The sequence below is a fragment of the Archocentrus centrarchus genome, chromosome 4 (assembly GCF_007364275.1).
Source record: "Archocentrus centrarchus isolate MPI-CPG fArcCen1 chromosome 4, fArcCen1, whole genome shotgun sequence".
In the NCBI taxonomy this organism is placed as follows: Eukaryota; Metazoa; Chordata; class Actinopteri; order Cichliformes; family Cichlidae; genus Archocentrus; species Archocentrus centrarchus.
This window is the reverse complement of record NC_044349.1, coordinates 36,951,551-36,976,010: the sequence shown is the minus strand read 5'-3', so window position 1 is coordinate 36,976,010 and position 24,460 is coordinate 36,951,551. Positions and strand designations below refer to the sequence as shown.

Genomic DNA, 24,460 nt, shown 5'->3' with positions numbered 1-24,460 from the left:
CTGAAGGTGGTGGGAAATGCAGGCTTCAGAAAAATGGAGACATACTTGGGTGAGACCATTTCTGTAGCCCTTCTGTGACCAATACTTGGTACAGACAAGCAGCAGATGCCGTGTTCAGTCCATGACATCCACTATCAGTATGTCCTCCCAACGCTCCGATCCGCCGCCATCCACAACACGTGTTCAGCATGTCAACTCTCCGATCTGCACGTTCTGTGCTGCACACTCCATCGTGTTGAGTGTGCAATGCAATATGCACACTGTTGATTGTTTACATTTCCCATCCACCATCAATTTCTGCAGTTTGCTTGCATTCGCTCATCCGCAGCCCTGTGTCGGTAACCTATGACGTAACCTGACGTGCGTGTCTCGAAAAATGTAACTACAAGTCGGATCGATGAAACCTGCAAGGATTGTGATTGCCATGACATGTGTAGGCCCTGCAAAGACTGACGCAGAAGTCTAAATCAGGCCTTAGGCCTCTGCGCTGGGTCTACGTACCTAACCTACGTAAATGGCTGTCGTAGTTTCAGGCATTTATGCCTTGTGGTCGTGTCCCCGTGTTTTACATATGGTGCTGGCCAACAGAAACAAATGAAATGCTGGGACTTTTTCCCTCCTGGGTCTTCACTCTTTGTTGTGGTCAGTTTCTTTCGGGTGTGAACATATTTATCCCTCTAGTTTTTCCATTTCTTTCCTGCACATCCATCCCGATAGTTTCAGCAATCTCCCTCCAGGAATTTGCTGACCTTTGTGAGTCCTTATATTGTTGCTAGGATTATTATTCCTTATACGGAGACGATGATCGTTCTTCTCTCACTGATGAATTCAAAAACTGCAGTGAAAAGTAGCTGGAAATGCACAGGAGGAATCGACAGTGCTGAACAGGCCAACCACAGTGCCTGCGGGCTGCGTAGACCCGACGTGTAGTTCCAGTCCTGCAGTGGTGCCCATCAGGTCACTGCGTAGGTCTCAGAGGCTATGGTGCTATTTTTAATTAAATAAAATGTTATTTTATTTAATTAAATAACGAATTAATTTATTTAATTAACTAGAATTTAGGATCCAAATGCAGACACAAAAGCTGAGTGAAAAACATAAAATCAGAGCTTTATTTACAAGGCGAGGACACTTTAAAATACACAACCAAGCATAAAAGGAAATCCTAAGCAGCACCAAAACCAGGGAGTGAGACAGGAAAACACCGGACTCTCACCAGACGAACCGACAAACACAATGGGGAAGACTCACTTTGATTTATTACATAAATCTCAGACTATTTACTGTTGACTACTGCTTGGGCCACATGTGCACACGTGCCCTACACTTGTTAACATGTCCTGCTTGAGAAACAGTCTTTTACTAAACTCTCATCACAACTCCTCCTCCACAGGTTTCTTCTGTGGGGTTACAAAAGTGTGTATGACATCCTCAGTTAAAATTTGAATAATAATTACGAGCGTTTGCTTACATGTATATATATCATGTTTGTTGGGCTACATAATTATTTTAGACAGAAACTAGGCATCCCAAACATCAGATACAAACAGTACTATATTGCCTTATATATTCACATAAATATCATGATCCACAAACACTTTGGCTTTATGTATGCCCAACAAAGACAACTTATTTATTTATTAATTCAAGGAGACAGAGTCAAATTTAATAAAATTCATGATCAAAAATATTTTACTTTTATTTCATATGAGGCTTAATTATTATGCAAATGATGCACCTGTTCAGCTGTTTGTTAATGTAAATATATAATGTGCCCGTCACATGGCAGCAACTCAGTGCATTTAGGCATGTAGACATGATCACGATAACCTGCAGAAGTTCAAATCGAGCATCAGAATATGAAAGAAAGGTCATTTAAGTGACTGGACGTGGTTGTCGGTCGTTGGTGCCCACACAACCATCTCAAGAGTTCACAGAGAACAGTCTGAGAAAATATCAGTGAGCAGCAGTTCTGTGGGTGAAAATGCACTGTTGAGACCAGAGGCCAGACTGCTTCGATGACAGGAAGGCAGACAACCACTCGTTACAACCACACAACACATTGAACACAGCAGATGGGCTACAGCAGCAGAAGACCACACCGGGTGCTACTCCTGTCAGCTAAGAACAGCAACCTGAGGCTGGGGTTCATGCAGGCTCACCAAAATTGGACTTTAGAAGATTGGAAAAATGATCCCTGGTCTGATGAGTCTGGATTTCTGCTGCAACAGTTGGATGGTAGTGTCAGAATTTGGCATAAACAAGCACGGATCCGTCCTGCCTTGAATCAGGTTGCTGGTGGTGTAATTTGTACACTCTGGGCCCCTCGGTACCAACTAAACACTGTTTCAACACCACAGCCTACCTGAGTACTGCTGCTGACCATGTCCAACCTTTTATGACCACGGTGTACCCATCCAATGATTCCTGCTTCCAGCAGGATAGCGCACCACATCACAAACCTCAAACCATCTCAAACTGCTTTTCTGAACGTGACGGTGCCTTCGGTGCACTCAGATGGCCTCCACGGTCACCGCATCTCCATCCAGTAGAGCACCTTTGGGATGTGGCGGAACAGGAGACTGTCATGTCAGGAGATGCTGTCATGTCAATATGGACCAAAATCTGTGAGCAATGTTTCATGAAGACAAAAGAGGGTCCAAACCAGTACCAGCAAGGTGTAAGTAATAAACTGGCCATTATTGTTATTAAATGCCCCATGTTGTGAGATTTGTTGTGGGTTGGCTGTGTGATAAAGCTGTAACCAGAATGCATTATTTTTGATGAAACTGACTTTGACGTCCCTGAATGATATAATTCTAAGAAAGTTAAAGTTTCACAAACCTTTGCTGCTTTCATGGATGCGCAGAGTTGTGCGTATTGGTGTGTTGTGACTGTTGATCCGGATAAAAGCACTTCAGATGTTCAGAAACTTGGCGGCAGTCAGTTTATCACTTTCAGATGCATCAACATATTTTTGCAGTGAATGTGGACTTTAAGTGTTCCTTTAATGTCTCTTTAGGTAAGTAAGCTTTTACTCATTTAGCAGATTTTACTCGGAGATCTTTGTGCCACCCCGCGTGCAGTCCTGGAGCGGCTCTTCTGTATCTGCAGATAATCTGAACTCTAATCTCCACTGATCAGTTGGCTCAGCTAAGTGAACATCATTCTCTTTTACAGACAACATGTGCAGTAAAGTGAGGGCAACGCCACATTGCAAACAGCAGACGAGGCCACGTGTAGCTGTGCGAGCTCAGAACATGAGCCTGAGAGAAAGTTGGCGTGGCCTGGATGTTTTGTGTAAAGTCTCAGGCTCAGTGTCACGTCAGTAGAAGAGAACACAGAGCGAATCCCAGGCTGAAGTTAACCACCGCTCTCAATGCGGCTCTCCTGCTTTTTCCCACAGGACAAGCAGCTTCATTATGAAGCACCGTGGTCTCCTTTTCATCTCGGTGAGCTCACCCCTGTGGGGAGTATCAACACTGCAAGCCACATCTGACGCTTTCTTGTCCTTGTTTAAACATTGAAATAGTGTTCCATCATATTGTTGTCCGCTGCTTTCTTTTTCTTTTTTTTGTCATAATGCAGCTGCTTGGAAACTGCCACAGGACTGAAAGATCTCAGCAGAGAAAGGAGGTGATCAATTTCTGAGGGAACCCCCACCCACCTAAACACTCTTCTCTCCCTCCTCAGCTCCCTGACCCCTCCACCTCCTCCTCCTCCTCCTCACTTCAACTAGCCATAATTATTTTGCAAAAGAGCTGCAGAAAAAGAACACGCAGAGTAATTTCTCTTGCCCAGTTATGAAAAGCTCATTAAAAAAGGCCTGGAACAAACAAAGCTTTTCCTGTGAGGCCTCTTTTCAAATTCATTTCATAATTTTCTTCTGTTTTAATCATTTATATCAATTAATCATTCCTTGGTGGAAAAGACATTCTTTGCAATCTTCCGTGGGGTTTTTTTGTTCTGCTGAGTGAGAGGCTTGATGAGAGTGTCAGGAGAATGTGGCTCAAACCAAGGCGGAGTAGCACTGGCTTTGCCAAAAGGGAAATCAGCTTGATGCAGCGCGATCTCTTCGGAGCTGCAGGAATAATTAAACAATTAAAGTCAAGAAAAAGATCATCTTTATACATCTGACGTCTTTCTAATGAAGCCAGGGGCATCTTATAAGAGAGCCGTTTTGTCATGTAAAACCACTCAGCCTGCTGAATCTCAAGCAGGCAAACTTTTCTCCAATAGCAACTGTTTTTGGTTAAAGTGAAGACGTCACTTGTTTGCTTCTTTTCTTTTTTACAGAGGGGCAGGTCCTGCCTCTCATGTACATTGTTTTTATTAAAAAAAAAAAAAGCCTTGCAGTTGATGTCATCTCTGGTGTATCACGTGATGGTGGAAAAAACGCAAACTGAAGGAATTAAAAGGATCTCAGCCAAATCAGGTCTTGCAGATTAGCCTTAATAGGTGCTGAAACCAACGACCCGAGGCTTAATGAGGTTGTAAACGACAGCAGGCCTTGCTGCGATTTTTTTCCGTGACAGACGATGGCGCCACTACGCAGCTATTAGGGGGCTTGCTATTTCCCAGAGGTTGAAGTCACCCTCAGTAAACTAAGTAGTTATTGAATGTCAACTAATTAAAGTCGGACGTGAGATGAATGCAGCCTGCAGGATGTTGCTATGCAGCTCACAACAGTCCTGAGAATGGGGAGTTTTAGCATTATATTACTCGGCTATCATATCCGATCTCTCCGTTTCTGAGTATCACGGACGTTTAAAAGAGATCATATATTTATCATCACGATTGAAGCTCATTAAACAGGACGCTGTGCTTATTATAAGGATTTTCATAAAGCCGCTCTAATCTTGTCTCTGCCCCTGTTTTTGCCTGTACACACTGGACCCCGTGTCTCTTCTCTCCGGTCCATCTCACCTCCGTTTCCATCCTTCTGTCTGCGTGTCCAAGTCAGTCTCGCCTCCCTCTGATTGGCCGGAATTGTTATTCCTCCTAAATGGACCGCGCGCGGATTGGCTGCCGAGGCCCTTTCGTCACGCGGCTGAAGGGGCTTTTTTACTGGAGGTTTCTTCCTGTCAGCGACACATGTAGAACAAGCAGCTAACGGGACCCAGAGAGCAGAGCAGAGGACAGTCAGTTCCAGCCTCTCCGCCTGCCTCCTTGTTTCTGTTTTTCCTCCCTCCCTCCCTCTTCTCCTGTCTTTGACCAAAACACGCACTTCTCCCGCTCCGAGGACGCAGCGGCATGCGCAGACCTGTAATTACGCCTGGTGATGGACTCGTTTTTGTTCCGGCGAGAAAAAGAGCACTGAAAACGGCAGCAGCAGTTAAACGGGAAGCATCCAGTGGAAATACTATCTGATAACTCCATTTGCCCGCTGAACAGCCGAACTCGAGGGTTTCGCTGCCGCGCGGAGCTGGAGGCCGACGACCGCGCGCGGTGCTGCGTCCGCTTCCTACCTGTACTTTTTGGGGGACTGTTGTTGTAGCCTACCTGTTCCCCTACCTGCCATTCAAGCCGTCAACTTTACAGCCATTACCCTGAAAGGAGACAAACGAGGTGGGTGTTTGCCGCCGGCACAGCTGTTCTGTGCGCTCGCGGTGTTTTCTTTGATATTACCTGTAACTGTTTGTAGTTTTCAGAGTGGAAACAGTCGATTTCGGTCCTGCGGGCTCTATTTTAAGAATGCCTGCGCTCACATGTGACTGCCGACAGCATATGGGTCCTTTTTACGCACTTATCTCGTAATAATTCAAATGTGAAGCTGCGTTTCTTTTATTTTCTACTAAAAAAAAAAAAAAAAAAAAAATGAAGCCGCAGCAGGCGGACAGAAGCTTTTAGCACATGGCTGTCTGATATGTTTCTCCCCTCCTCCCTCCATCTCTCGCTCTCTCTTCAATTTCCATGACTTAGTCTCCAAATTGCTTGCCCGTGTAATTACTCGAGTTAGCCCATTTAAGTTAAAAGCCGCCCCCCTCCTCTTCCCCTCCCTGTCCCCTGCATCCCTCAGTGGAAAAAAAGGAAACTCCTCTCTGAATGAAACTTGATGATGGCCCCGTCTTGTTTATCCGGGAGTCACTTTCAGGTCGGCTTTTTTGATTCATCTCCTTTTAGATTTAATCAGCAGTAAGGTACGCTGTGGTTTGTCCCTAAGAGCCATCGCTAATGGGCTTACTGAATGCTTTTCTCTGTGCATCCCCCACCCTCCCTCTTCCTAACTCTAATTAGCCTACCTGTCTTTCAACAAAGATTTGGCTTTATCCAGGCAAGGCTGCCTGACCAAATTGGAGAGGATTACATTTGAAAGACCTCACATTAATTTGGTGGGTGAAACAAATGCCTGCATTTCATTAGATTAGAACATTTAACATCATTACAGCTGTATCAGGGCTGGGCTGTAGATATGTGTTCATGTTCGTGGCTAAGGTCAAAGGCCCAAACATCAGCCTCTCTGCACTCGCTCCCTTGAGTTTCGCAGGTATTCAGAGTGAGGAATTGTGTGCCATTTAGAAATTCTGAGGACAGCTCAACAAAGGCCCGTGCTGTGTAATTGTTCCTGTGGCCCCACAGTGTTATCAGTGGACAGACATTCATCACAGAGATCTGATGAAGCAACAGCGTAGAGATCAAGGGCAGATTAATTTGCTAAATGACTCGTGGCTGTCTCGTAGCAGAGATCAGCTCTCGTGCTTAAAGCCGACACAACAGAATGTCCAAAAAGCTGATAACCGATCAGTAATGACAAATATGCCATTTCGTAGTCGTGCGTGTCCTCGTGTGCACAAAATGGTCCTTAAGAGGTAAAAGTGTGAGCAGCAACCTGACGTGGTCTCCTCTGTGTGTTCTCAGGTACGATGGTGAATCCTGGAGGCAGCAGCCAGCCACCACCGGTGGGCACAGGTTCCCTGTCCTGGAAGCGGTGCGCAGGCTGCGGGGGCAAAATCGCGGACCGTTTCCTCCTTTACACCATGGACAGCTACTGGCACAGCCGATGCCTCAAGTGCTCCTGCTGCCAGGCCCAGCTGGGCGAGATCGGCACGTCGTGCTACACAAAAAGCGGCATGATCCTCTGTAGAAACGACTACATCAGGTGAGGAAAGCATCAGGTTGTGTGTTCACATCTCTGTTTTCCTGTCGTTATTACAGGAGTATATTGCTGTTGTAACCTTGCTGAACAAGTTAGATCATTTAAACATCTTGCATGAATTTAAAGAGAAAAATTGTGCTTCTCATAACCCGTAGAACTTTTCTTCTGGATTATATTAAGCAGTGATATTAAATCAAGTTAAAAGCAGGACTAAATTGATGTAGATCTTTGCTGGTCATGCAACCGTCTGCAAAGTTCGGTGCATTTCTGCACAACATGTGTATCAAATTGTACTAAAGTCATCAGTTAGTACAATTAAGGCTGAAGGCTCCCTGGCCTGCCCCGAAAGACGCCAAATATGGCGCCGTGTTGACAGAGCACACAGCAGAAGGAGAGTGGCTGTGCAGGTCATGTGGTGGTCTGTACTGTTTCATGATCAACAAAAGAACAGAAAAGCGGTCCCGAAGGACTCGAGTTAGTGCTGCAGGAGACGTCGACAGCGCCGGCGTTTTTTTTTTTTTTACATTTTATTTTCTGAGCTATTTTTTTCTTCTACAATGGAAAAAGGAGCATTTAATTAGCAAAGAGAGCCTTTTTAAATATTCAAGTAGGAGTGCCAGACACCCAGCCAGAGCTGCTTGCTGATGACACTCGTTCTGGTCATGTTGCGCAGTCTTAAGTGACGAGAGAAGGTGCAGTTTACTGAAAGTTCACATGCATCCTTGGCTCACCCTCAGGTGCGAGACTGCTATTGATTTTTAAGTCAATCAATTAGCCATTTGCTAAACTTGAGTTTCTATTTGTGCAACACAGCCGGATTGTCAGTTTTTATTGTTATATAATAGAAATGCGTGCTCATATTCTAATGGATGGAGCTGCACTCCAGTGAACATACAACGCTGCTATCAAATCTGCACGGATAATTCAAAATCTAAAGTGCGCCTGTGCGCTCTCACACCCACCTCATAAAAAGGATGGGGAAGTCAATGGGGTACTTCATTCATAATGGGACTATAACGTAATTAAAATTGGAAGGGGGGAAAATGTGGATACACCTTTCCACTTGTAATGAGAGCATGCTTGGTGGAAGAGCTAAACGCACATTATGGAACCACGAGATCTCTGTGGAGATAAAGACAGGAGCGGGGTAGGAAAAAAACATCTGACAGTGAGTCTACACAATTAAATGCTTTAATTATAGTCCCCCTCCATTTCCTTTAGTCCTGATGGGTTTTATCTAATGAGATCTGGTCCCTGGCTTGTATCCGCTCCCAATGACGTGTCCGAAATGAATGAGAGCCACGCTGCAAACAAAACATTTAATTAACCAAATTGGCTTTTGAGAGAGAGCAAGAGAGAAAGACAGATAGAGAAGAGGGATTATTGTGAAGGCCATTTGCTGCTGTTTTTCCCCCCCCTCTTCATCTTAAAGGGGCAGATTCATATTTGTAATAGACTGCTAAACAGCTCATACAGCATATGTAGCTTCAGCTTTATATCCATGCAGCTCATTTAATAATGCTCGTCTGACTGATCAGGAGTTGGGATGAATGCCTGGCCTGCGATGATAACCCATCTCCTGTTTTCCATGCAGCGCAGGTCCCCAAAAGCTTTAACTTAAAGCCAAAGTTGTGTTTGCTGTGGGGATCATGTTGTTTTAAGCTGGAGGTGATATTATTTCTGTGGGCTGCTAGTAGAGGGAGAATTAATTTACTTGTGGCTGCTGGATTCAGGGAGAATGCTGTCCCCTTAATTGAATAAGCCTAGGTAATTAAATGGCACTTTTCCAATAGAACGTGTGAGGTAAATCTAATAGTTGGTTATTTAATATCACTTTGAAGTCTGCCCACTCAAGCACTATGACAGCACAAGAGAATGTGAACTATTAGGCCAGGGGAGGAAAAAAAAAACTGGATCTCAGAAATTAATTAAATCGCATGCAATTTAGGGGAAACGTTTATCTTGATTTGTCATAACAGAATTAATTCAAGGCCTTCAATTCACTTGGGGCCAGATCTGTTACTCTGAATTAACCAAGTGTAATTTGGCTGATCCCCCACCGCCAGCACCACCACCCACCCACCCAGCCAGCCAGCCAGCCTCCGACTCCAGCCCTGCACACCTCCCCACCCCCCTCCTCCTGAAACACATGCACATCACAGATTCACGCGAACCCTCCCTCGTCCTCGCAGTCTCCCCACCCCGCCCCGTTCTAATCCCCCCCCCTCCACCCTTTTCTCTAATGCAGCTCTTGCCATTATGCAAAGCCCCGCTTCAGTATCAATATGGCCTAGTGCTTTTAAGGTGCTTTGGCTGCTGATGTAGAGAGGCATTTTTAATGGACTGTGTTGCAGAAATCATTGTTGTGGGGTAATTTTACCCTACTCAAAGGCCTTGGTGAATGAGGTCTGCATTTACCAGACAGCCTCGCAGCAAGCTATGCTATATTTCACCCAGCAGTCAGCGCTGAAATGAAATCCAATAGTCATTGCCTGTATAGGCAACAGACAGGTCCAAATGTGTGTTTTTTTTGTTTGTTATTTAATTTAATCTAAGACTGAGTCACAAGGGCGGAAGACAACAGACAAATCGAGATAAAGCCGTCCCCCAGAAATGTAGTGAGTAATTTTTTTAAGGGGCAAAAAGCAGAAACCAGATGTGTCATTGCAATTAAGAGTCCCTTGGCCTTAATTATACTGACCTGGGGTGTCAGCTTCACCTCAGCGCTGTAGTTCACTGGCAGAAGAGGCCATTAGAGCCCAACTTTGAACCAATGCAGCAACTTAATTGAGCACCTAAAGGCTTTGGCTCTTAAATCAAATACTATCGAAAGCTATCCCCTGGTAAAATAATTAACCCGGTACGAGTTTCACACTGCGCCCAAATGTAAAAAGGCTGTGGTGAAAACACCGTTTGTCCTTTGTTTCCACACCTCTCCAAAGCTTCTGCGCAGGAGGAAACTCCTCGAGCAAGAAATTCAACAAGAACACGAGGAACATGTTTTCAATTTGAGCGAAGTTTGAATTTGGGAATGAGCTGGCTTTGATATGCAGAAACATGTTGTAGGGAAAGTGCAGTTTTGCTTACACACACACACACACACACATTACAGCACAGCACAGCACAAGAGTCTTAAAGCAAGGCATATATGTTCATTTCCACTGTCATGTTTGTCCCAGCGAGAGCAGAGAATTGGCAGTGTTGTGACGACGGTCTCCAGTTAATTAGTTTCTGAAATTGAGTTTTGATGGAGCCATTCCAAATGATGCCAAGACAAAATTTGCTTCAGCCTAAGCTGTCTTATTGAAAGCCATTTCTGTGTCCCTTTGCAAAGAGCTCTGGCTTGTTTGTTTGTCAGTTTATCTAACAACTGCTCGGGTTATGGTTGGGATGGTAGAGGCGTTTATTCCCTCTTTGTTAAATACATTTCATAAAACTGTCCTCAAGAAGGTCTGTGCTGGAAAAAAAAAGACGCTTTGATCTTGTTGTTCTTTCATTTTCTTGGTAATTTTTTTTTTTTCAAGCCAAACAACTTTATCTGATGCACGCACACCAGTGTTAACCACTCCCCCCTATCACTTTCTGTCTCCATCCCTCTCTCCCTCTCTCTCTCCTTCTCTCCGGAGCATGTCAGATGCCGTGGTCTTATTTGATTGCTTAGGAAAAGTGCAGTGATAGAGCAAACACCCGGTGAGATATGATGACAAATGGGTCCAGATCCCAGTAAATTACTTTCTGCTCAAATCGAAATTTCATTCAGTTTGCTGCTCACCGAGATGAAGTAATCTAAATTGTGGACTCAGAAGGAAGATAGAAGGGAAGCTGGAGCAAGCATTTCATTATCAAGAGGCAGAGAGGGGGGGGGGAGAGAGAGAAGGTTAGGGACGAAAGAGATGAGCAGAAGCAAATCTAAAGTGTTGACACCATGATTGAAAAGGTTAACCCATGCACATTATATATCAACCGGAGTAGCTACGGGGTTTCTAATGGAAACACGGCACTGACAGAGCATTCACAGGAGTCCTAATGGCAAAAGCACTACGTCTCCGCCTGGATGTACAATCAAATCCTCTTAGGTCCTTATTGCTTATGTTCCACGTTATTATTAGGCTGCAAAAAATGTGCAGCCAAAGTAATATGCAGTTTCAGTGCTAGATGCTCATGGAGGGCAGAGTCGTGTAGGATTCATTTTTCCTGTTGATACTGTGATGATTTTCTATTTCTTCTCCTCTATGTTTTCCCTTCCAGGCAGAAATGGAAGTTGGGGAAACTTAGCACCGGATACACTTTTCATTCAGTCACACTCGGAAGAGAAAAGTGTGGACAGTCCATTACACAAGGCTAAATCTGTGCAGATGCATGCAGCAGCTCCAGAGTAACACTTCTTCTTCTTCTTCTTTTTTTTTCCCTCAGATTATTTGGGAACAGTGGAGCCTGCAGTGCCTGTGGTCAGTCTATTCCAGCCAGTGAACTGGTGATGAGGGCACAGGGCAATGTGTACCATCTCAAGGTAAAGTCGAGTTTTCCCTGTGGAGTTTTGAACTGGATGAAGTCAGAATGCAGCACACTTTAAAGCCTTTATTCTCTTTTTAGCAGTGATGTTGAAGTGATGGCCGATACTCATTTTTTTTTTTTAACTTTATATTTATTCCCCTTTAGTTCCAGAGAAACAAATAAATTGAATACACTAAAAAGGGATGTGACACTACAGATAAATGTCCCCCTAATGATGCCATTTTATTTGCTGTTGCGCTAATATCAGTCAACAAGGCCAATATCGGCCCGTACTGATATTCAGTGCAGTCCTACGTTTTAGTTTTATCTATAACAGTGTTCTCTTGCCTATCAGAATGAGCTCTACAAGCACACAAATCAATAAAGAATTGAATTAATTTTACACTAATTATGTTGTGTGCTTGGCTTGATGTCTCTGTTGTGGTCAGTAAGGACTGAGCAGGGCTAATGAGTTATGATTAATAGAAGAGCCAAAAAGCATTAAAGCAAAAACTTCAGTTTGAATTCAGATTGGTGTAAAATGCAAAAGCTGGAGAGCTAAAACAATAAGCCAATTTAATTACCATCTGTTCTGATATTTATTAATAATTAAATCATTCAACTTCTACAGTGATGTTAATCAGTTTTGCACTTTGGTATTATTGGACGAAAAAGAACATTTTATATCATCTCCTTATTAAAGTGTCCTGATCAAACGTGAGGAGCAGAGGTTTGAACCTCTGACGTCCCACCTTTACCAACAGACTCAGTTATATAAAACACAGCGTGCATATCTGTTAACTAGCAAAGTGTTATTATATGTTACAGCTTAGCTCTTCGATCCAGTCGCTGCTTCTATAAAACAGACCTGAGATCAGTTTTGATCGTAGCTGTGACTTAAGGAGAAAATCACCAGTACTGTACATGAATATTTTGATGGGTATTTGGTTGAAGCTTCAAATATTTGCTGATGGGGAAAAAAAAGGTATCAGTTACATCCTTAAAACTATAGACTGTATATAAAGAATGGACAGAGCTACCCTGGCTGCCTTTGAAACCTCAGTGTTCGTGTTTTGGCTGCCGCCATGTTAACAGTTTGAAATCCAAAGTTAGCGTGTGGAGGTGAGAGGATGGAGCAGCGAGGAATCGGCTAATGAGAGCTAAATAAACTGTACGAGTGTGTCTGTCAGTTACTTCAAGCTTTAACAGATGGATGACTGTAAGGTTGTTATGAAGGAGAAAATTACTCACAGAGAACAAACCTTTTTTTCACTGTAAACGCGTGTTATTAATGCTGTAACATTTTAACATGTAGGAATGACTCGCTTTTGGAGCAGCCTCAAGTGGACGTTACAGGATGTGACGTTTTTTGGCACTTCAGCATCGGCTTCATCGTTGAGGTCCAGAAAACTAATAAATATAAGAAATCTTGGTGTGACGTGATTCCCCTAGTGGTTAAATGGGAGTACTGCAGTTTGGCGTTTCTGAACAATGTGATGAGGTTTATCCCTGAAAGGTGTGAGGAATTACCCGTCGGATTGAAGTTACAAATAGGATGTGATGTTCTGTAGTGTGTCAAATGATAAGAAGTCTGTCATTTGATGGTATTATGGACCTTCTCTGAGAATGGGGACGCTGTTTAGAGGCTGAACGATCATCTTGTCTTCCATAAACACTAAACTTTAATGTGCGCTGGCTTTATTTAAGGGGGAATTTAAAGGCAGGTGCCATTAACTGAAATTCAGATTTACAGAGCACAGGTGCTCAATCACAAATAAGATTCTTGGAAAATTCAGTGTGAGCACAGCATCGGGAAAGCACTTTAAGACTTAAGTTCCTGTATAAACCTGATCCGGTTCTGATTGGTTCTCTCTGTGTTTGCAGTGTTTCACATGTTCCACCTGTCGGAACCGGCTCGTCCCCGGGGACCGGTTCCACTACATCAACGGCAGCCTGTTCTGCGAACACGACAGACCCACAGCACTCATCAACGGCCATTTGAGTTCGCTGCAGACGAACCCGCTACTGCCCGACCAGAAGGTAAGACCGCCGCGACGGCGGACGGAGCCGGCGGTTCTTTGCGGTCTCGTTTCAGAATAGAAGACGAGCGGCAGAAGTCATCAGTCAGCCGGAGTCATTAGCAGGAAAAGAAAAACATCTGTAATTTTCACAGCAACATTTTTCACTCTGTTTATATCGATGTCGTCGATTCGACTTCACTGCGAGGCATGCAGCCGATATTAAATCTTACAGAGCAGAGATGAATTTTATTTTTAGACAGCCAATGGATTTTTCCATCATTCTTGTTGGAGGACATGAACTTAGAAAGTCTGTATGAACTGTCAGCACAAAGCATGTGAAAATGATGTTTTTGTGTAGCGCTGCCCTCACACTTTGTTACCAGCAGACACATATTTGACTTATGATGAATTTATTTTTTCCATCCTGAGCCAGAAGTCCACTTGTTGCCATTAATACAGAGTGTTTCAAAAAGGAATTTGACTTTTTGGATCAACACGGCTGGGATCACCTGGGTTAAGTTATTGCTCCGAGGCCAAAAATGTGCGTCTGGGTGGGGGCGCGGAGTGAACACAGACGGCGAGCTGCAGCAGCAGCAAGCATATCATGAAAGCTGTCATCGTGGCTTTCCCCGATTTGATCTCGATGCCTCCAGTGAAAGCAAAACAGAAGGCCTAATCATATACAAAGGATAACTTCATTCTTCAGGATAGCTTCATTGTGCCCGCAGGAGATCTAATCATTTTTGCCTCACAACAAGCAGCTTTATTGATACCTTGTCTGCACACAGAGCACACAGAGAGATATGGGAGGTGTTTGGAGTGTGTCTGACTGAAAGAGGAATTATATTGTTGGGAACATGCATTTCACCTTGAGTGGTTCTGTGAGTAGAGGAGAGGTAGAACTCCATTAAGCCCCCCCACATCCCTCCTCCCCTTACGTCACAGGCCTTTTAAGGGCTTGTCACTTTTACAAATCAGCTCTTAGAGCTCTAAGAGCTCCTCACATTTAAATTGAAAGCCGTTGCATTATCTAGCTTAATTTTAAATGTCTGTTTAAGTCCTTGCTCCCACCCCCAGTGTCTCTTGCAGCATGGCTGGTGTAGTAAATATGAGGCCTCATTGTTTATTTATGCACTAACATCAATTGTAGTGAAAACTGCTGAATTATTGATGCTAAAATGCAATCTGAATATTGGCCCTGGTGCTTTAATTATAGCGGAGAGCGAATTATTAAATAAACAGAGACTCGTCGCTCAGTGGGAACAGTCTCTGGATGCTTTTGTTATCTGCACGAGTGAAATAAGGAGAATTATTCTGCCGCTCGAGCACTTTATCACACTATATTTCTTTTGCTCGAACAGAATTTAGACGGCCTCAAACGGCACGGGCTTACAGCAGGATAACAGCCCTGCGAATCAATACGGCTCCAGTGAAACGGACCGCATACAGAAGCTGGTTTAGCAGAGGAGAAAATGAAGCAGTCACAGGGTTATCTTCTGACCGTTGTTTTGATTATGTGCGATTTCGCTGTGACATAATTGGTGTTGTTCGCGATCATGGCGTAGGACATGTGATGCTCATTTATTAAGCTTTCTTCCCAGCTTCTTCCTAATCTCTTTGTTCAGAACAGACAAATTACCGCTCTCATACAGAGCTGCTTTGACCCAGGGGAGAGGGACCCTCCCAGCGTCAGTCACTTTAATTAGCCCCCAAGTAGGAGTTTGCAATTACTAATAGATTGAAGCCCTCCTAGTGATTTGAGGGATGAAGGGAAAAGTAAATCGCCCCTTCGAATCGCGGAGGAAAAAAACAAGAAAGATGAAAAAGTTGAATGCTGCTGGTACCCAGACAGATAATTGTCTTTCCTCCCCTGCATTTTTCTGTTTCAAAGGACTGAACACCTCCTGCAGTTATGTCGGAGCGTGGTTCTAATTATACCAAAGAGAATCGCTTCATGAATGCACTTTTAGTTAATGCAAAGTAAATGGGACACCAGATGGTTTTCAAAGGCTGGCTGATCAATAAATTAAACATCGGGCTGGTGGAAAGTTTATTTATCAGGGGGTGAAGCATTTATGACACTTTGTGAACTGATGCTCTTTATGACGGCTCCATGTCTGCTCTCATTGAAACGTTTTTTTGCTTTTTCTGTATCGCCCTCTGTTCAGGTGTGTTAGGTGGGAGCTGTGCAGGAAGCAGGATGTGTGCCTTCATTTTAACCCTCACCCATTGACACCCGAGACAGTGTGGATCAGCAGCACCCCAGCCTTTTTAGCTGTGCCCCCTCCCCCAGGCCCTTTTGCCCTACAGGAATCCTCCTCCCATCGCAACCAGTAACCTGACTTTTTATTTCTGCAACCCATACCCTGCGCTCAGCCTTCAAACCTCGGCTTTTCCCCAACTATGGGTGGATACTTGCACTTACTACACCTGAATCGGGACACTGAGGACTCTGTGACCTTGGGATGATTTTAAAACAAGAAAAGAAAAAGGGAGACGGATCAGAATCCTAGAGGACTCTACAGGAGGAGAAAATGAAGCAACATGAGGAGACTTTGTTGTGACTGAAGGAGAGAGACTAATGAGGTTTAAAAGGTGCAGACTTTTCAACTCTGCACATTTGTTTAAAGACATTTTGGGGGAAAACCGGGACTTTTTCATTTTCCTCTCTTCCTTTTCTATCCTCATTTCCCAGCAACATGGTGTTTCCACTTTCTATATTTTAAGTGTTGTCAAAGGGGAATGTGTTTTTTTCTTCTTTTTCTTTTTTTGGTGGTATATATCTATATATTAAGATGGGGTTTAAAAAAATCTGTGGCATTTTGTGGAAAACAAATCATGAACACTCTTGGTGTATTTGTAAAACTACCATGTATGTACAGTATGCATGTAAATGTCGTTGTCCAGGTGTTGCTGCAGTACATCTGACCCCCCCGCACTCAGCTCCTCCCTCTGAAACTCATGCAAAGCTGAAGAAATCTGCTCATAGTCAGTAATGTAGAGATCATCACCAACATATAAATGCTGAATGAAAGAGAAATTTATTTGTGATATTTTCCGAGACATTTGCTCCAGTATGGTGTATTTAAGTAATAAAAATATTGAAGATTTAAGAGCCTCCTTAAATTTCTTGTAAAGCTTCATTGTCTCTAATTAGCTAAACTTGGGTTTTTAGATGTTGTAATAAGTACCTGGATAATTTTGTCTATTCAAGTGGGCAAAAGCCTGATATCAGCATGGCTGAAAATCCTCTATTGAACACCCTGCAGCGCTGCCATTCAATTTCCAGCCTCGCAATCATCAAGGCGCATGATGAGCGTCTAACTGAAAATGGATAAACATGTATCCTCTCTTTTCTGTTCGGATGACCGTTTGCTATTCATCACTCTAATACCTGACAGAAATGGAGGAAAATGTCCCTTTGAAGATTCAATTACTGCAGAGAGGGAGAGAGGTGTCTCTCTCTGGCAGGCACAAATTGAATGGGCTATTTGCAGAACAAATTGGTGTTTGAAGTCCTTGCAAGACCTAATAGGTCTGAAGGAGGGACCCGGTAATGGCTGATGCGCTTATCTGCGGAGTCTGCGGCCTCGCATGAGCTCGCTGCTGCCACTGAAACAATGCTGCTCTTCTCCAGGAGGAGGCTGAGACGCCAAAAAATCAGCTTCAGCAGGGAAGGAAATGGACCTGAAGAGTAAACAGACTCGTGCTTTAAATTGGATTTTCAATGGCATGAAAATCATGGAGAGTGGATTTGTTCTCAACCTCCTAAAGTACAGGCTAAACATGGTGATCGTTAGCAATTCAGCTGCTTCACCTTCAGAGTCCTGCTTCTGTACGTGCTGCTCTGGTCCTTTCCATTCCACCTCCGATGTGCAAACAGGAACAAAAAGAAACAAAGCAGAGCGCACACCCGTCAGCTGCTACAGTACAAATGGCTCTGATCCATTGGGGAATGGAACCTGCAGCGATTCCCCCCCCCGGGGTCTGTGGGGCCTCAGAGGACGGAGCTTGTTCTGGGTCTTCAAAATCTGAAGAGATGGTCTTTGCTGGGTGACGCTGTCCTGCTAGGAGTGCAACGGACAGGTGTGCGATGATGCGGTATAAGAGCACCATCAACACAAATGCCCAAGGGTTCCCAGCAGAACACTGAATTATAACACGATCGTCGATGTTCAGTTTGATTGGTGTATGTAACAGTAACACTAAACGCTACAAGGTAACTAAACCTGTGGCTTCGGTAATAGATGGGCTTCCATCCCATGCTGAAGTGTCCTTGGGCAAGACTGAACGCCAACTTGCTTGCTATGGCAGGCGAGCAGCTTGCATGGCAGCGCTGCCACATACCAGCCCATTTAACAAACAAGGACTTGAACTGCGTTCAGATTTGTAGTCGTTTGTTGGCAGGAAAACGACTCATCAACATTCTCCATTTGCATCTCTTTGCTTGCTTGTTCGTGTTGTGGAAGCATGCAGGTATTCACGTGTACCTGCGACATGTGATTATCCATACATCAAATTATTTGTAATATTTACGTTTTGTTAGATTTCCAGCGTTTCCTCTCAGCTTTTTCATGTGTGAGATGCACATCGATACAGGTGGAAGGAAATGGCTTTAATGGAACAGAGCCATAGTTAATGTTATTAGTAACACCTGTGCCTCTCAGCCTATGATGAGCCAAAATGTCTTCCAGTGTGACAAAGGCAAGGCAGCTTATTAATGCTGCACATTTCATACACAGCTGCAGATCAAAGTGCTTTACTAATAGTGGAAAAAAGATAAAAATAAATAAAAAACTGGCGTATTAAAAGGTAAAAATGATGATTAATAACGAGAAAAATGCGAAGCCAAATTGAGGACAGAAGTTCATTTATACACAGTCATAAGCAGGCAGGTTAATGTTGGGACTTTGTGGAATGTGGCTGATTGATTTGTGGGAGGAACGTTGAGGAAAGTTCATATAGACGGAGTTCAAAAAAGAAATGAAAAATCGAATCAAGCAGGAAGTGAAACGTTTCCTCCAAATTTAAGACGAGCTCTCAGAATAATTTAGCTTTGACTGTCCCTTCATTTTCAAAATGAAGCACACGATGGATCGCTCCCCGTCGGCTCATCGAATCCCTCCAACCTGACCATCTCAGATTTCCTAGGAAAAAATCCGGAGGAAAGATTCATTTCTTAATTGGAATTATGCAAAATTCCCGTCTCTACTGTCATTAGTTTTCTCAAAAATACACTTTATGGGCTGAAGGTCGGGCTGTTTTTAAACATTTTCCAGCCCCTTTTTTTTTGAGGGCCCATTTTAAAATTCCATTACCCAGAAAACTACTTGAGCTCCGTCCTTCAAATGTTTTACAGTAAATATCTGGTACTATGGCTCTATGAATATGGACCCTCAGGAGTGTAGCTCAAGTTAACAGAATGATGGATGCTTGAAGTCCCTGAAATATTTGGATGTCCGACGGCAGGTTTTGAGGTCTGTGGAAACCACGGCGCTGCAGGAAGGAGACTGATGTTTGATTTACAGCTTCTCATATACAAGACACATAATAACTCTAAAACAGTCCATGCTTTCACAGATATTAAAGCACACACACACACACACTTTCATCAAACTTCAGTGTGATATTCTCCAGGTATGAAACCGTGTACCAAATTTAACCCAAAGTTTTTCAGAAACAGTAAGTTTACATTAATATTAGGACCAGAACAGTAAAGTCTATATTGATATTTGAGTTCATAATCATTAGTGCATTAGTGTTAACAGTGCTTCATGCTTTCACCTCATACTTACTGGTGTTCTAAAATAAAAGATTTTGTGACTTGATGCCAGTTTTCACCAGTTTATGGACTTTTGAATGCATTTCTGCATAACATATTCACAGAAACTTTGTTTTAAAATGGTGAATGAAGCCTTACCAATTTCATATCATTACCTCAATTAGCTTTTTTAGATCATGCACTTTATTCTCTGTCTTCACCTGATAAAATGATTCTGCAGCTGCAATACGGAAGGATAACGTCTAGATCCGAGTCCCCCCCCCCCACGTGAAGAACCACAGTGATCATTAAAAAAAAAAGAGTACACCCCCTCCCGCCTCTGTACAAACATATAAAAGCAATATGGTCAGATTTACAAAAATAAAACAATCTCAGCACATAATTCCACGTTTTCACATGACGCTCAGATGGAGCTTTGGCCGGAGGTTTTCTGAACCACTTAAAACAGGAATTTTTTGGTGTGTGGGGGGGTAATAACTATATACGCATCATTAAAATGTGGCAGTGTTAATACTTAGATGACTGCAAAATGCTTCAAAGCCATCATCCTGATTTAGCTTAACTGTTGCCTTTGATTTAAGTGAGAATTATGAAACATGATGCCCGTCCACTGCTGCTGTTTCTGAGGTGATAACCACTTTCACCTTGTGTATGAATGGCTGTCAGGCCACAGAAGCCTTTGAGTATCAGATTAAAAAAAAAAAAATTATCCTTTAAGTTGATTTTGGTTTAAAGTGATCTCAGTAATCCACATCAGAACAAGACCATTTCGTGCTACGCTAACGTTGGCCTTTTCCATTATGAAATCCGCTTGGTTCCATTAAGCTGTTTACTCTCACACACACATAAATACATACATGAATATACATAAGCTGCGCACGTGTACAAACAGATTTCATGAGTCATTTTTCAAATCAACTTATTGAGTCAAATTGCTCAGTTTGGGACTTAATACACATGTGCGAGTTTGCTTTGATGTGGTAAACCGGAGTGAGGGCTACGGGATCCCACCCACAACAATGAAGCACACTTAAATGGCACGGCAGCCTGAGGGAAATCACTTTGCTTCAACTCCAGCTCCTTCCTGCGCTCACTGGGGAGTCTGCTGATGCACCACAACTGGATTACTTATGATTAGCCACCTTGTATTTATTTCCAATTAGTTTACGTCTTCATTCTGCTGCAAGTTTTTGATTATCATTTATCTCTGTGTGATTGGGAGGTTTTTTTATGACAGAGTGGATGTTGTGTTCTGCATGACAGGCTGTGCAAACCAAAGACATCTGCCAAGCTAGTTTTATCTCCTTTTGTTTACTGCATCCGAAACAATATACTTAACACCTTCCAGATGCTTTGAGATAATAACATCAACACATTAAATCGATTTATTTATTTATTCCATCCTTTCAGCATTTCCTCTTTCTGAAAGACAAGCACAGAGAAAAATCTCCCCGCAGTTCGGCTCCGTGGACGATGCTTTTGTGTTACTTTGTGTTCTCGGGCACTGCAGGCGATTAAAAGAAACTTCACATTGTTGTGCTGTCCACCCTCACTGCTTCCAGAGGAATTAGATGGTCAGTAGCAGCCAGATGCTGCTAATCAAATGCACTTGATTAATTGATCAGCAGTAAGTGTGAGCACCTCTATAAAAGCAGAAGTTTTGGTAGTTTGCTGCTCTGGAGCATTCAGACCTTCTCAGGTGCAGCTGTGAGCTCCATCTCAGACTCTGCAGGCCTCAGTTAGCATGCTAAAGGTTAAAGTTCATGGGATGTTGGGCCTTAACGCACAGTGCCATGTTTGGAGAAAACCAAACACGAGCAAATCTGCAACAGAATGACTGAAGAAGAACATAATGAAGGTGCTGCACTGGCCCAAAGGCCAGAGCTCAACCTCACTGAAATGCTGGTAAGACCTCAGGAGGGCTGTGCAGAAACAAATGGCTGCAAACCTCAATGAACTGAAGAAGAGTGGGCCAAATTCCCTCCACAATAATGAGAGACACGATAAAGCCACATAGAAACTTCACAGATTACTTTTTGCTGCTAAAGATGATTCTACAGGCTACTGAATCATGGGGTGCACTTAGTTTTTCACAGCACTGCAGACGGTACATGCTGACTTGTGCAGTACGTGAATTTCAGCAGCCGTCTCAAGTTGAACGCAGTGACATCTACAGACTGTATGTCAAAGATGGATGTAGCCACTGTGAGGTCTATTTCACAAGTGACCACTAGGGAAACCCAACCAGTTTTGTACAGTGGCGTTAATATGAAGACTCATAAAAGATGCTTAGTTCTTATGTGATGTAGCCGGCAGCACTTACTTGGAAGGATCAAGATGGTGGTGTGATTTGGGAGGAGTTGGGTAAGAAAAATAAAGATATTTCAAAATGTATCGTGAAACTACAACCAGCAAACTCGTTATACTAGAAGCAGGAGGAGATGACTGGCCTCAGTGAAGCTAAATCCAACATCTGCACTTTTAAAGTTCATTAATTAAACCTGCATACATCGTATATTTTCATCCTTTCAAAAACTGAAATATCAAGCTGCTCTAGCTGGTCCCATTCGTGGCTGATTGTAGCTTAATATTTAATGAACCAATATGAAAGTGATCAGTTTTCTGATCTATAAAATCACCAGAAAACAGATAAATATTATTTCCCAAAAAAAAAAAAAAGAATTAAAGTTAAAGTGTCAAACTGAAGCTCCTTTCTTTGTTTTCTTCATACTGTTTTATGTTTGTTAGGCTGTGTGGATAATATCCATCCCTTTATCAGATCGTCTCTGTACTTCTTAAACAGAACATTCTCTATAGCATCGTTCAACTTCCATTTCTTTATTTGTTCCTTCATTAGTTCATCCAGCCATCTGTTTTCTTGGCCAGACTTAATCAGATTTTGCCAAAACCTGTGAAAATTATGCATCTCACTTTCACGTTCCAGCATTTCTGTAATTACACTGATGAGGTCCAAGGGGTTTTGTCTGTTCCTTTGTTCACTTGTATCTCATAAACTGTTTATCAGGCTTTCACAAAACTTGAGAAAGTGAAGCTTCCTCTTCTTCTGATTTCTAATGATTACAGGTCACAGCAAAGATTCAAAGGTATGTACCGTTTCCTGCCAACACTTGGCATATCTTCATTTATAAAAGTCTCATTTCCGTTAACTTTAACACCCATCAGACATCCATAGAGCATCTATACAAAGCTTACCAGAATCTAAGCTTTCAGTGAAACTCGAAGCCCCTTAAAACACCATCATGGTGTGAAATGTGCTTCATAATTGTCTAGTTTCAGCCCACCGTGGACTCGGCAAACAACTGAAAATAGTGCCTGTGCTGCAGCGCTCAGTTACTTAGCTGGGTGTTCAATAACACACAGAGAGGGACATGTAAATATTAGTGGGGTGATTATTGGCAGTTGTGTATGGCCTAAAGTAACAGGTAACTCTATCCTCTCCATTATGTATGCTGTGAGCTGTGGTGTGAGGTGCAGTGGGAAAGCATTGCTTTTAACTGACCAAAGAGGTTCGCTTTACACTCAGATGTCCTTCGCAGTGCAAATGCACTCGTAATGCAATGAGAGAAATGAAGCACCTGATGCCTGCAGGACCTGAAGCCACCTTTACATGGAAACAGGAAAAAGTACCTGTAAGAATTTACAGTTCCATCAAACAGTAAATTAGTTTGCTTTGATTTACTAATGAAAGTGCATTTGATTCACACCTGACACCTATAACAAGAGCAGACCGAGACTGCACCTTCACCAAGGCTGAAAAGTCTTTCACACCACGTGTGCACGAACGGACTTCCAGGATCCTGAATATCTGGATCTGGAAAAGGTTTGTTATATTTTCTAGATAATATCATGACAATGTTTCCTATTTTTTTTTTTTTTTTAACTTCAGTCGTGTGTTTATGTAGTTTTGTAGATATGATGCAAATGTCTAATTTTAATCTACCTCGCAATGGTACCGAATCCTTCCAAACATTTCTGGCTCCAGATCGATTCCACAAGTTAATCACTTCTAAGCCGGGCCAGGCCCCGTCTTTGGGAAGACTCATACAAATCTGTCCATAACTTTCTGAGTAATCCTGCTAACAAACAAACAGGCGAACTGAACACATTAGATTACCTCTTTGGCAAATCATCGCATGAGCCATCGAAGTTTTATGAGACATGCAATACATATTAATCATAAATATTTAAAGAAATAAAAAACTTGCTTTTCCTCATGAGCAATAAACAATGAAATCTTTTCACATATTAAACTTGATCTCAGGTTTTTTTCAGGTTTTCCCCTAAATCACACTATTAGTTACTCATAAACTGATTACATTTCTTTGTCTTCTAACTGCAGCATCATTTTAATAAAAAATAAATACATACACAAATGGAATGGGAGCCACTCATTCTCCTCTGACATAAATGTTTATTTCACTGGAGAATATTACAAACATGACATCTGGCTCATATTAAAAAAGAGCATAAATACAAAAGGAATGAGACAGTCAACATTCATGTCATGTTTACTTTCTTGTGCGCGCGCACACACACACGCACACACACACGCACACACACACACATCTCCTCCCCTTTTACTGGTTTGACTCTTGAAAAGCATTCCTTGTTCCATTTTCCCCCATTCTCCTCAAGAATGTAGTAACAATAATAATGCATTAAGTGGGCTGAGTACTCTAAACACTCAGAGCTTCCTCTCACAGTAAGTGCAGAACCAGTTTGCCTGCTGTTGAAAGCATCTTACACACAGTCCTACAGAGAGTGGAGAGTTTGCCTCAACACCCCCACCCCCATCCTTCTCTCACTCTCTCACACACACACACACACACACACACACAGATGCAGAATACACTCCTGTCTGCGAGTCTGGATGGAGAAACTAAAACACCGCTGGGCTCTTGTGCTGTCCGGTGAATGTGAGGACTTCAGCGCGTGCTATGGTTGCTTTTGTGCAGGCATCCTGCAGAAATGGTCCCACCTGAGTTTCAGCGTTGATCGTGCTTCTGTCTGCTGGAGCCACCAGCATGGTGCAGCTCTGAGCAGGGG

At 42.9% G+C, this 24,460-nt stretch overlaps 1 protein-coding gene across 2 annotated transcripts; it reads left to right on the top strand.

Moving 5' to 3' along the window:
• The first annotated feature begins 5,100 nt into the window (after positions 1-5,100).
• Positions 5,101-16,724, top strand: lmo4b (LIM domain only 4b). Of its 2 annotated transcripts, XM_030727986.1 has the most exons (6): positions 5,101-5,568; positions 6,859-7,099; positions 11,510-11,606; positions 13,475-13,484; positions 13,522-13,630; positions 15,780-16,724. In XM_030727986.1, exons 2-5 carry the CDS (start codon positions 6,864-6,866, stop codon positions 13,590-13,592), a joined length of 414 nt encoding a protein of 137 aa, XP_030583846.1. In that variant the 5' UTR covers positions 5,101-5,568; positions 6,859-6,863; the 3' UTR covers positions 13,593-13,630; positions 15,780-16,724. The 2 variants fall into 2 exon arrangements, with proteins under 2 accessions (XP_030583846.1, XP_030583845.1); XM_030727985.1 differs by having other exon boundaries at positions 13,475-13,630.
• Positions 16,725-24,460: the final 7,736 nt, after the last annotated feature.